The sequence below is a fragment of the Lepidochelys kempii genome, chromosome 27 (genome assembly GCF_965140265.1).
Source record: "Lepidochelys kempii isolate rLepKem1 chromosome 27, rLepKem1.hap2, whole genome shotgun sequence".
Classification (NCBI taxonomy): domain Eukaryota; kingdom Metazoa; phylum Chordata; order Testudines; family Cheloniidae; genus Lepidochelys; species Lepidochelys kempii.
The window spans coordinates 16,374,228-16,387,465 of NC_133282.1; the positions used below are offsets into that span (position 1 = coordinate 16,374,228).

General features: G+C 48.0%; 1 protein-coding gene across 2 annotated transcripts; it reads right to left on the reverse strand.

The window, feature by feature from the left end:
- On the reverse strand, window positions 1–10,118 carry LRRC3C (leucine rich repeat containing 3C). Of its 2 annotated transcripts, XM_073326088.1 has the most exons (3): window positions 9,996–10,118; window positions 8,843–8,958; window positions 1–1,558 (listed from the first exon to the last, which is right to left on the reverse strand). In XM_073326088.1, the coding sequence occupies exon 3, from the start codon at window positions 1,475–1,477 to the stop codon at window positions 695–697; it is 783 nt and encodes a 260-aa protein (XP_073182189.1). In that variant the 5' UTR covers window positions 1,478–1,558; window positions 8,843–8,958; window positions 9,996–10,118; the 3' UTR covers window positions 1–694. The 2 variants fall into 2 exon arrangements, with proteins under 2 accessions (XP_073182189.1, XP_073182190.1); XM_073326089.1 differs by lacking the exon at window positions 9,996–10,118 and having other exon boundaries at window positions 8,843–9,086.
- Between the last annotated feature and the right edge of the window lie 3,120 nt (window positions 10,119–13,238).

Genomic DNA, 13,238 nt, shown 5'->3' on the forward strand with positions numbered 1-13,238 from the left:
GCAGTTGGGATTTGCTTTAATCTCTTTAGTTTGACGTGATACCCAGTATTCCCAATATTCCGCAAAAGCCAGGAGGACTATATAGTAAGGGTACAACACTGTTCTCTGAGACTCTGCAGTGTCTTCTTGGGGCATCGCCAGGTTGCTGGAAACATCCCTTCCTGAGAGTGAAGGAAGTAGACAGAGAGTGTCTGAACCACTGATTTTTTTAACACCTTAATGGAGTCCTGTAAAGTATATAAAATTCTTTTAAAATTAAGTTTAACGTCTGAAAGGGGAATCATTTGCGTAATTACTGTATGCTTGAGGAGACACACTGGGTTTCTTTTCTTTTCCCTCTGTTATTCAACACAATAAACAGATGCCCAAATCCCCCGTGGTTTCACTGAGCCCTCACTAATTGCTGTGGATCACAGCCCTGTTGGCTCTTGTTCTGCAGAATTGTGGATAGAGGCCAAGCCTTCCCTGCTCCTGTTTTGTTCTGAACACGCGGGGCTGGGTCTCCTGAAACCATCTGTTTATTTTCCAAAGGACAAAACTAATGTTGTTGTTGTTGTTAACTAACAGCCTCTTTGGCCATTGTGTGTCTATGGAGCTGATTGAATACCCATGAAACTCAGCAGGGGTCTTTCCATGAACTCCCCCAGGGGTCCTACGTTTGCTGGGGTTGCGGCAGGAGGGAGCGGTTTTTCAGTCACACCACGGTGCTGATGGTGGAGGACTCTTCTGACTTCCTCTGCTTGCTGGGCAAGGACTTCAGGTACTCAAGGTGCCGACGGGCGTCTTCTTGGTTCTGCCGGACATAGTAGACCAGGTAGGAGATCACCATGGCGAACCAGCCGAACATGGTGACCAGCATGGCTATGTCCGTGGTCTTTTTGTAAACACTGCAGAAGTCCATGTCTGTGACCACTTGCAGGAAGGGCTTGCCAATATGCTCCTCCTTAGTAGAGGAGTCACAGACGATGCTCCCAGAGGACCCAGCAACCAGGTCCACTGTCCTGATCAGCTCCTGGAGCCTGCAGTCGCACAGCCAAGGGTTGCTGGAGAGATTGACCTTGGCCTTCAGATTGCTAAAGACATCCTTATTGACCGACACCAGCTTGTTTGAGGACAAATCCAGGGAATGCAAGTGCTCCGACAAGCCCCGGAAAGCCCCACTTTCTATCCTGACAATGGCATTGTGAGACAGATCGAGCTCCAGCAGGACTGGCAGGTTCCGAAAGGTGTCAACGGGGAGGAAGGCAATCTGGTTGAAATCCAGGTAGAGCTTGTTAGTGTCATTGGGTATGTCCTTAGGGACCTCTGTGAGCTGAGCTTTGCTGCACCGGAAGGTTTTATAACCGTCCTCTTCTGCATGGTAGCAGCCTTTAGGAAAGGTAGTGGCCGGATGGAAACAAAAGGTCATCAGGACAAAGCTCTGGAGCAGCAGCCACATGGTAACCGAGTGGCGGAGGTACCAGTCTACTAGAGGCATGGTGGGGTGTCTGCATAATCACGTGGCCACTTGCTTATCAGCTGTCTCTCTCTCTCAAGCGGTCCACTGGATTCATTGTATCTGAGTAAGAGATAGCAAGGGGAAAATATAAAACATGCTAGACAGGGAGAAATAACGTGGCTTTTATGTGATCCCAGGCCTTTATTCTCTCTAGCTGGTGTCTCATAATAGCACCCACCACTGTAGTAACTAAGCACCCCTTCCTGTTACACGACAGATGAATTATGGCTTCCAACATGGAGATCTGTCCTTGACACATCAGATGTGTCCAGGCCCAAAACTCGAGTCCCTGGAAAAGTAGCATGTGCATGTATGGTAGGGTAATGGCTCTCAAACCTTGATCTGTGGTCAGCATTTCCAAGCACTTTACCTGAATAACAGCCGCACCCAGAAACGTCTGTCTGGAGATCTCCAAGAGCATCACGAAAGGAAGCCAGGTATCCCCATCCCCATCTCACAGAAGCACAGAGAAGTGACGCGACTTGCCCAAGATCATATTTATTATTATTTATGTGTATTACCGTGGTGCTGAGCAGCCCCAGTCAGGGGCCCAGACCCCGTTGCGCTAGGCATTGTGCAAACATACAACAGAAAAATAGTCCTGGTCCCCAAAAGACCAAAAGCTGGCTCTAGAAGCCAAGGTCTTCTGGCCCTCCTAGTCCCATGCCCTATCCACTGAACCAGGTCAGAACTGGGACATCCCAGCAGGTTGCTGTGGAAACGACGGTGATGCCTGGGAGCAGAGAGAGGCAGGTTAGGGCTGTTTACCTCCCTGAAAGGCCAGTGCTCCTGAGCTGTACTCCTTCCTGGCCCTAGGAAGATCACCAGTTTTTTGGCCAAAAAATGGCTATTGCATTTCTCATTTCCATAATACGGATAAAGGCTCAACACCGTTGCCCCAGGCATTGTCTGCTCCCCCGGCACACCCTCTTCTGAGTCTAGTGAACCTACATGCATAGTGCTTTCCACTGTACTGTATGGCGTAGCCCCGTGGGCCAGCTTACCTGTATTATATTCATTGCTTTGTTATTCTGCTTTATTATATTTAGTAGTAAGGCAAGGAACCTACAGGCTTTTTATCCCGTAAGATTTGGCTTTAGTAGATAGTGTGAGGCTTGGGGCCTGTAACCTTTGGTATAGATAAACTTAAGTAACTCATAAGTTTTATAGAGAACTGAAAGTGGCATGCCAGAGGGGAAACTTTGTCCAGAATACTGACATCAGCCACACATAGAACATCGCTGACGCCAGCATCCGGAAGGTTCCAGACAGAACCTCCAACGGCAAAGGTGCCATGACAGCCAGTTGACGTGTATGCTAACAGGGTAACATCATACCTATACTAACCCAGGGATCTCAAACTCAAATCACCATGAGGGCCACATGAGGACTAGTACATTGGCCCGAGGGCCCACTGCCCCTGGCCCTGCCCCCACTCCACCCCTTCCCCGCCCCCATTCCAACCCTTTCCCCAAAGTCCCCACTCCAACTCCGCCCTCTCCTTCCCCCTATTCCAACCCCTTCCCCAAATCCCTGCTCCTGCCCCACCTCTTCTCCGCCTCCTCCCCTGAGCGTGCGGCTCCCTGCTCCTCCCCCCCCCCCCGGAAAGCGCTAAGCACCACCAAACAGCTGTTTGGCAGAGGGAAGCGCCTCGAGGTAGGCAGAGGAGCAGGGACACAGTGTGCTGGTGGGGGGGGAAGGGGGATGGCGGGGGAGGGGAGCTTGGCGGCTGCAAGAAATAACTCGGGGGGGGGCACAGGGAGCTTGGTGGGCCGCAGCAATAACTCCACGGGCTGCGTGTTTGAGACCCCTGTACTAACCTATAAAAAACGGACACTTTAAGGGGAGGAAATACAAATAAGGACCTCTATTGAATATGCATTGGACTTGGCAGCGTCAGCATAACCTACTATAAAAGTAACATCCCAGGGGCCGCAGATAGGCTGGAGAGATGTAGACCTTGGGAGGGGCCAGAAGGATGGCCACCGGGGAAGATGAGGATGCTGACGGTGACGAGAAAGATAATGGTTAACATTCCAGGGTGTAAGTGTGGCCGTCCAAATATACTTTCTGCATTATCTCTATCTGCTTTGTTGCGTTTGTGTGTGTGTAAAACTTTGCTAAAGTACTAATAAATCGTATATTTATATATAAAGAGAGTTCCTATAGTGTGAGTGCTGCACCTGTGCACATCGGGGTTCCCAAACTAGATGATAATTTTACAATAATCTTACTGGGCCTGATCTTGGGACAAGAATCTGTTAATCCTCAAATTACAATGATATATACCAAACTTTGGGTCAGGCTACAATGGTGACTGAATGCATACGCACACAGGGGCTGATGATGCTTCCCATTGAAATCAATGGCAAAACCTCACCAAGGTAGGATTAACCCCCTGCTGAGTACATTTGCACAGCCCAGTGGATGCACATCTCCTCTTTGCAAGCTGCCTGTGCTTCAAAGAATTTACAGGATTAAGCCTGAGCCAAAGACAGGAGTAAAACCCTGACCGCACTGAAATCAATGTGATTTTTGCCATTGGCTTCAGTGGGGTCAGGATTTCACCCTGGGACTCCTGGTGGAGAATAAGCAGCAGCAGCAGGGGCAAAATCCTGTGTTCAGGCAAACATCCTCTTAATAGAGACAACAAGGGGACCAGAATGCAGAAATACTTGAGGCAAAATTGGCCCCCAGACTTGTCCAGGATTTGTCTGTTGCTCTTTAATTATGTGGTCTCTTACAGATTGATTTGGGGATACAAAGATTCATCTACAGGGCTGCTATCACCCTGCTGTGGAAGCTTGCAGCTGACCTTTCCAAGGTTTTTAATGCCAACAAACTCAAACAAGCAATTTCCATTCATCTCTCCAGGAAGATGCAAGCATAAGCAAATATTTTGGTGGGTGCATTGCTTTTGATCCTGGTCCTAGCAAAAGTTAGCTTCCAGATTGCCATTGACCCCAACCCAGCTGGTTCACACACTGGGAAGGCTGGCTTTTGGCCAATACATCCCGCTGTGTCACCAAGTTTGGGTGGCCCCACAAAGGGCTGTAATCGCATTCTCCATCCAGCTCTTTATTCCAGAAGGGAAGAACGTCAGCAAGGGAGAAACAAAAACAGAAAAAGGAAACTTGCTTGAGCAGAGCTTGCAATATGTTCCCAGGGTGGATAAGGCAGATAAGGGTCGCTCTGTGAAATCTGCGGGTGTGTTACCAGCCTGTCAACACCAGCCTCTACTCTGCACAGAAAGAGCCCTCATATTTTTAGCCTGACAGCAACTTGCCTGGTTCTTCCCATGATTAAAGGAACATACACGAAAGGGTGCCCACATAGTCACTGAATTGGGTGGGGTGCCCCAGGAACTGTTCAAATGGGGCAGGGGGTGTGGCATAGAATCATAGAATATCAGGGTTGGAAGGGACCCCAGAAGGTCATCTAGTCCAACCCCCTGCTCAAAGCAGGACCAATTCCCAGTTAATGCCAATGCCAATTCCCAGGCATGCTTTGAAAAGCTGATGTGGGCTGCCTGGTGAGTTGATCTCTTCCAGATACAGGCCCCGCAAGATCTGTGCCCTGCTGCTCCCATAGCTGGCTGCCTTTTACAGAGGCTTTGCTAAAAACTACAGCAGCAGAATGGCAAGAGGAAACCCGGTCTGCAAAAACATGTAGACAAATGGAAACCAGACTTCCAAGCTGGAACAAAATGCTACAGACAGGGATGTATTCAGCAAGGAATTTGTGCGGACAGTGGCAGTGTTAAGGCTGAGAAATTACCCTGTGCGATAAGGACCCAAGGTGTGCTTCTAAGCCACCTGCTGTATTGGGCTGGGGCTGAGGAAGAGACATGTTACTAAAGAACTCTTGGAAGAATTCTGGCAGATTAACCAGAATCCATCTGGAACTTCCAGAGGAGACAGGGGCTTGTGGAGGGGTGAGGGACATACGGTATCTCTGATCCCTGAAAGGTTGCAGACCAGATGCCAGCCCTGTACTCTCACGTCATTCCTTCCCACCCTTTATTCTTCATGATTAGCCCTGCCATGAACCAATGAAGTGCCCTCACTCCCCTGCACACTTTGCAGGAAGCTCTGCTCCCTCTCCCCACTTGCTTCCGCATTGAGGGCTAATTGCAGCGTGGCTCCCCCAAAAGATACAGAATCTATCCAAGCAGTTTATGGTTATCATGCTGTTATCAGGGTACTGGATGGCTCGGTGAACCAGGATTGGGCTATAGAGAAGTTCACTGGTTCAAATCCAGCCCAGCTTGGTAGTGACTGAGGATTCTTAACCCCTGCTGCCTGCTCAGAGATTCGTGCAAAAGCAGCTTGGTGTTCCAAGCTCAGTTCCCGTTGGGAAGAGGATCCCCATTACGAAAACCAGCACCGCAACTGGCCCCTTATTGGCAGCCTCAGGAGGGACGCCAAGGAACTAATGGGCTGTGCAAACAACTCCCTTCACTGTAGAGATTCAGAGATTCTAAGGCCAGACAGGAGCACTGTGATCATCTAATCTGATCTCCTGTATAACACAGGTCGGAAAACTCCCCCAGAATAATTCCTGTTAGAATGAGAGCAGATCTTTTAGCAAAACTTCCAGTCTTGATTTAAAAATTGCCAGTGATGGAGAATCCACCACAGTCTTTGGTGAATTGTTCCAGTTGGGGTTCTCGACTCAATTTCTGCCTGGAGAGTTGTCTATACAGCAAACCCCATCATCAGAATTGTCAGTGTTGCTGGTCCTTCCATCAGAGAATCATAGAAATGTAGCACTGGAAGGGACCTCACTAGGTTATCTAATCCAGCCCCCTGCAATGAGGCAGGATTAAGTATTATATAGACATGATGAGTTCACCAGCTCAGTAATGGGGCCATGTGTGGAAGTTTGCAGACTCTCTGCCTGGACTTCTCCTGTTCTTTGGATGACTAGTCTCCAGGGCTGTCAACTCAGCTCTAAACTCCTATGAAATGTAAATGTCTAGATATTATAGAGTAGCTTATCCCAAGGGATCTCAAAGTAGGCGGCAGACATTCAGCACTTGCATGCACCTTTATGCTACTTCATTGTTTTTTGCTTGCATGATTTTTTTTAAGCAATGATCAATGAAAACTTCATCGCAGTTTTCATTCCTGCAACCTTAAAGGAAACAGCACTATGTGGATGTACAATGCCTCCTGATTGCAGAGATGGTGATTAATAATCAACTGGCAACACTTAGGTATCTTCCATCCACACCCCACGCCAGTTCTCAGCTTATACAGTAACTCCTTGCATAACATTGTAGTTATGTTCCTGAAAAATGTTACTTTAAGTGAAACACTGTTAAGCGAATCCAATTTCCCTATAAGAATTCATGTAAATGGGGGGTTAGGTTCAAGGGAAATTTTTTTTGCCAGACAAAAGACATTATATACATATACAGTGTAAGTTTTAAATAACTTTAAACAAACAATACTGTACACATAAATGATGATTGTGAAGCTTGGTTGAGGCAGGGGTGTAGCAGGGTCAGGGCACGGGGCTTTCCCGGCTCCGCCCGCCCGGCACTCTTGCCATGGAGTGGGGTCGGGGTGTGGGGGCTTGTCCGTCTCCGCCCACCTGGCATCCCAGCCAGGGAGCGGGGTGGGGGGCGTGCCCGCTCGCCACCTGGAACACTGGGTGGGTGGAACGGGGCAAGCCCCCGCAGCCCGACCCCACTCTCCGGCAGGAGTGCCCGGTGAGCAGAGCATGGCAAGCCAAACAACCTTATAACGGAACACTGTGCAACTTTAAATGAGTATGTTCTGTAATAGATCAGCAAACTAATGAAACAATGTTAACCGGGGCGACTTTAAGTGAGGAGTTACTGTACATTTAAATGTGAATCTGAAACCTGCATGTTGATTATCATCCCCCACGGACATGCCATTTGGAGGGGTTTGGTTCTCCCAATGCAGCTTTATGGGGCTCCTGCTGGGAAACCTCTGTAAAATGGCAGCTCCCCTGAAGAAAGGCACCCACACCATTTGCAGTGATGGAGGCCACGAAGCAGAATCAGGTGTTTTTAAATATGTGTATTGAAAACTCATCTCTTGACATATTAGTTCTTACTTAGCCAGTTGCTATTTAATTCTCTCTGATGATATGACTGCCACTCCCTCTTCTCTGGGACTGGCCAAACAACCTAGGAACAGCATCTGAGAGCCTTCTCTGGCCCTCATTACCATGGTGTCTCAGCACCTCACAATCTTTCATGTATTTAGTCTCATCACATCCCTGTGAGGTAGGGCAGGGCTATTATCTGCATTCTGCAGAGGGAGAATGGAGGCCAATAGAAGCTAAGTGACCTGCCCAAGGTCACACAGAAAGTCTGTGGCAGAGCAAGGACTTGCATGCAGATTTTCAAAGTCCTAGGCTAACATCTGAACCACTGCACCATCCTTCCTCTCTAACTTTGGCCCTCATTCCTAGGTTTGCATGGGACAGGAGCATTCAGCATCATTCGAGTGGTCAGAGGACCATTGACAGGCTCAGAAGGGGACACATCCAGCCTTCTTCGGGAGAAGACGGAGATGCCACCCAGTGGGGTATTTTAGCTGGGGCCAGACAAAGCACAGATACCTTCAGCCAGACAGAGCAGGAAGACCAAGCAAGAAATATATTCCAGTGAGTTGCAAAGCATATCGCTGCACTTCCAGCAGCAAGCCCTGCAGCAGTGAGGTGCACCTGTGAATTATTCCTGAAATCCCCAATCTGCCCAGTGTGTTCAAATGAAGCCAAAACCCCCCAGACCCTTTGGGAGCAGTGAAAACAGGCAGAAAGGGGTAGTGTAATAGACATGCATCCCTGTTGCATTAACCCTGCTCTGTCTGAGAAAGAAAGAAAGAAAGAAAGAAAGAAAGAAAGAAAGAAAGAAAGAAAGAAAGAAAGAAAGAAAGAAAGAAAGAAAGAAAGAAAGAAAGAATTATCTAATTTAAAACAAATATAACTGCAATATCTGCTTCCTTAATATTCCACTGCCTTCCAGGAAGAAGATTGCTTTTCTACAGCCACCCAGTGATACTCAGTGGAAATCACCTTGCAGATCAGAAACGCTGCTGCAGGATAAGGGGAACAATACTCCTGTATGTATTTTATCAGGCAGTTTGCTCTTGAATTTCCTGAGATGGACCAGGGAAGTTGTGTGTGTGTGTGTGTGTGTCCCCACCATCTCCCGCCTTTCAAGCAAACTGATCTTTGCCCGCAGACAATCCCACTAACAGGAGAGAGAAAGAAACTGTCCCACTCCTACCATCTGATCAGCCGCATTTATTACCCCCTTAGATGTGCACGGAGCAGAAAGTCGAGGCTCCTCCAGGGACTTACCATCTAAAGTCAGACTGAAAACACAACGGCGGCGCATGGAGCAGGACTGGGGGAGTGGGCAGCCTCGATGGACGATGCAGCTGACGGGGGACAGCGCCCTGACAAGGCCGTTTACTCTGGAGACAGGGAGACAAAAAGACTGCAAATTCTCTCGGGCAGGGCTTGTGTTTCTGTACTCAGAGGGTCTAGCATAGGTAGGGGGGCCGGAATAAATCACCGCAGCTCTGTGAGCTGGGGATTTTGCTGGGTTTTTCAACCTTTCAACGAAATTACAAGGGGAAAATTACTCTCTCATCTTCCCTGACTATTCCCCAGCCAGCTCCTCAGGAAAGACCTTGCCATTTCCCCGTCACCAGAAGAGGGCGTCAGATCTGCTCCGCGCCTACGACAGAGGAGTCTTGAAGCTCTGGGGGAAAGAAACCCTGACAATGTATGGACGGGATTCCCCCCACCTCAATGAAAGTTAGGGCAGCAGAGCAAAAACCCTCCCTGCCTGCAGTGAGGAGAAAGCAAATCCGCCAGCAGGTTAACCTGGGCTATGTTTAAAATTGCACCTCCTCGGGTCTGGATGGGCATACAACACTCAGCTCCCCTCTCTTGGGTAATCTAAGATTTCATCTCATTTCTGAATACTGAGACTCGGGGAGCAGCTGATATAAACTTCACACTCTCAACTTCTCCCTTCCCCCGAGTCCAGCTATTTGTTTGCGTCAATCAGCAGACTCCCCCCCCCCCCGCTTCTCTTTTTTTTTACCTTTCGCTTTTGATTTGAAACATGCTTCTCCCTGTCTCCCCCTCCCCCGTCCCGTCCCCCTCTCATATTCAAACCCTTCTGAGAAGGTCAAAGCAGGCAAGCAGGTTCCTACCTAATTCTTTGGCTTTACCTTTTATACCAACACGTGAAATAAGATCTTTAGGGGGTTCTGCCAGATGACTGATCACAGGGCCGGATTCTGATCAGTGTAAATAGGAAGTTAGTGAAGTCACTCCGGATTTACACCCCTGCAACTCAGAGCAGAATCTGGCTTTTCCCCTGACCCAATCTAACGTTGTCTCATTCTTTCTTTCCTCCTTGGCTTGAGCATGTCTGAGGCACCCCCTAAGCCTCATCTCCTACCTTATTGCATTAACCGCGTAAGTGAAATTGACTCACCTTTAGTCAGTTGCGTCTTTCTGCGTCTACTCAAAGTCCTGGAACTGGAGAGGGGAAAGAGACAGAAAGAGAGAGAAACCAGCTACGATTTCTTCAAAAGCAGGCATCACAGCAGCTCCTGTTTTTACGGTACCCCTCTCTGAACTGGAAGCGGGCTGGGGGATCCTGATCTTTGGAAATAGGTCTCTATTCCAGCGCATGGGGGGGTGGGGGGGGGCTGTAAGGTGCAGCCAGATGTGCAAAAAAAAAAAAGAGAGAGACGTAATAAAAAATAGCCTTCCGGCTCAGCACTGTTCTATAAAGAAATTGCAGGCAAAGCTACAGATGCTAGAGGGAAGCAAGCGGGTGCCCAGATGCTGGGGGTGTGTGCGTATCTGTCTGAGACTCTGTGTGTGTGTGTGTGAGAGAGAGAAAGCGGTGGATTTTTCCTCACCAGAGAATGATATCCGTCCTCAGGGGATTGAAAACTCCGCCTGGAGCGACCGAGCGAGAGAGTCTCCATGCAGCCAGGGAGGGAAAAGCCCATTCGTTTTGGGAGAAGCAAAGCACTCAGGCAGTAGCTGCAGGATTCATTTTAGCAGAATCAACTCAACACCTCTTTTCTCAGAGATCTACCCAGGTATCTGGCCCCTGTATACTGGCAAATGGATTAGGCGGAGATTTTAGCTACCTCTCCTCGAATGATTTGAAAGAGGGCTGGAGGCAGAGATAGCAGAGGGTTAGGTGGGTTAAACATTTCTTTAAAAAAAAAAAAAAGATCTGTTATAAGAGCAATCCAGAGTAATTCTGAAGATCAGGGGAGTTGCTGTAAGGTACAGAGAATAGGCTTTGTATGCTTCCTTATTTTCCCATTCAGCTATGGAGATCTGCTTTCAACCCTTTCTAAAGTGGGGAAGTCAGGAAAGACCAAGATGGATGGTGGATTTAATTGGCTTCAGATTGGTGTTGATATAGCTGCTCTTAGAATAAAGAAAGGAAAGTTTCCCAACCCATAATCTGTATTTAGGTATACCATATCAGTAAGGTGCTCCTAGTGTGGATGCTTTTACTGGTAGTTTATTTCACCACCACTGAATGAAACAAGCTATATTGGGAAAAAGAAAAGGAGGACTTGTGGCACCTTAGAGACTAACCAATTTATTTGAGCATGAGCTTTCCTGAGCTACAGCTCACTTCATCGGATGCAGTGAGCTGTAGCTCACGAAAGCTCATGCTCAAATAAATTGGTTAGTCTCTAAGGTGCCACGAGTCCCCCTGTTCTTTTTGCGAATACAGACTAACGCGGCTGTTACTCTGAAACCTATATTGGGAAAAGCACAGGATTGCTGGTATAACTGCGTCTACATTTGGAGCACACGCCGGGAAGGCTCACACCTCTTTAACACCCTTGACTGACATAGCTACCGTGTAGAGTAGACATAGCTTTAGATTCATATAATGTATCTTTACATTGTAAACTCTTTGGGGGCAGCAGGGAACTGTCTTTTTCATCTGTGTTTGTACAGCACCTAGCACAATAGGGTACTGGTCTGTGACTGGGGCTCCTGGCCACTCCTGCAACATAAATAACTAAAATAATGTAGGTATTTTATTTCCTTAAAGCCAGGTAGCCAGGATTTTATTTTCAGGGGTTTCAGTTCAACATTCCTTCCTTGTTTTAGGGGCCCTTTGAGGACTCACTCCATTCCATCTCGTGAAACTTTTCTCTCTTGGTTTTCCACCTCATTCCCTCATCTCACCACTATTTATTATTTATTGGTGGGGTTATGGTAGCACCTAGAGGGCCTGTAGGCTGGGTGTGCAGAGACACACAGTGAGAGACAGTCCCTGCCCTACATAATAATGATAATACTGTACCTAGCTCCTATGCAGCACTTTTCATCCATAGATCTCCAAGCACTTTGCAAAGGAGGTCGTTGTCATTATCACCATTTTAGAGATGGGGAAAGTGAGGCACAGGGCAGGGAAATGACTTATTCAAGGTCACCCAGCAGGCCAGTGGAGGGCTGGGAGTCTCCTGAGTCCCAGGTAACCTGAGTCCCAGCCTAGTGCTCTGTCCACAGAAGTCTGACAAAGGGTGGGAGAAAAGAAATGTTGTTTTTCGCCATTGTACAGATGGGGAACTCGGGCTCAGAACTACTGGCCTCATTCTCAAAGGTGCTGAGTACTTGCATCTCCCACAGACTTCAAGGGCATTGGTGAATGCTGAGAACTTCTGAAAATCAGCCCATAAGTGGCTTGACCAGGGTCATGCAAGAAATCTAGGGCAGAGCCCAGAAATGAACGCAGGTTTCCTGAGTGCCTGTGCTGTGCTTTAACCACAAGACTGTCCTCCCTCTGCCAAGCATTGGAGTTGGTGCGAGGCTGGAAGGTGCAAATAGCTGCTGTCAGCGGAGTCTTGGATCCAAAACCAACCAGATCGCATTAAAGCCAGTGGGTGGTCGAGCACTCCCTTTCAGGATCAACAGAAGGCGCAATCAAGCCCCTTTATGTAGCAAAGAGAGTGGCAAACAACGGAGCCGACTGCCCAAAGACTAGGTCAGAGCTAAGCCGTGTGAACTGCAGGGTTTCCAAAGTTGCAAATACAGCCACTAGCATATTGGATGCAATCGGCACGTACTGGAGGCAGAAAGTCATGGACAAGGAGTTCTGAGCGTGCCCTTGAGAGGAAGCAGAAAGACAGAGTTTCTTGGGCACAGAGATTGCTGGAGGGGCAGACTTGGGGATGTCTGAGCTAGGAAACCGCCTGCTGCTGTTTGTTTCTATTGTGTTCAGGGAAACAGGACTTTGTGTACGTTTTTTATAAGTAAATTACACCAAGAGGAGACCAGGCTTATACTACCAATTTCTCATCCTAATGGAAGCAACCCTGCAAAACCTCATTCTGCTCAAAGGGATAACAGTACCATTGAAGTGTGTTTAAAACTGTGTTAAAATTGTAAGCTGTCACTTCAAATTTCAGAGGGTTTTCTTGGTCCTGCTTGGAGGAAGACTAAGATTAGTCAGTCATCAAATAGCCAGTCTACAGAACAGTGGGGTGAGCTGTACCGCTCTGCTTTCAAGAGTAGCCTGCTTTGTCTCTTTCTGTTTTGGGTCCCTTTTGTGTTATTGTTCTGAATTCTAAGCAATGAAGTGGTGTTACGTTGCAACCTTTCAGCAAGAGTCTTTTATGTTTTTAAGCTAGCTTCTCTCTGGGTGTAAACCATGGGCATAACAACCATAACCTTCACAAGTGCTGTGAGG

Coding starts and splice junctions, on each gene's coding strand:
- LRRC3C (XM_073326088.1), bottom strand. CDS start 1,477: ATGCCTCTAGTAGACTGGTACCTCCGCCACTCGGTTACCATGTGGCTG.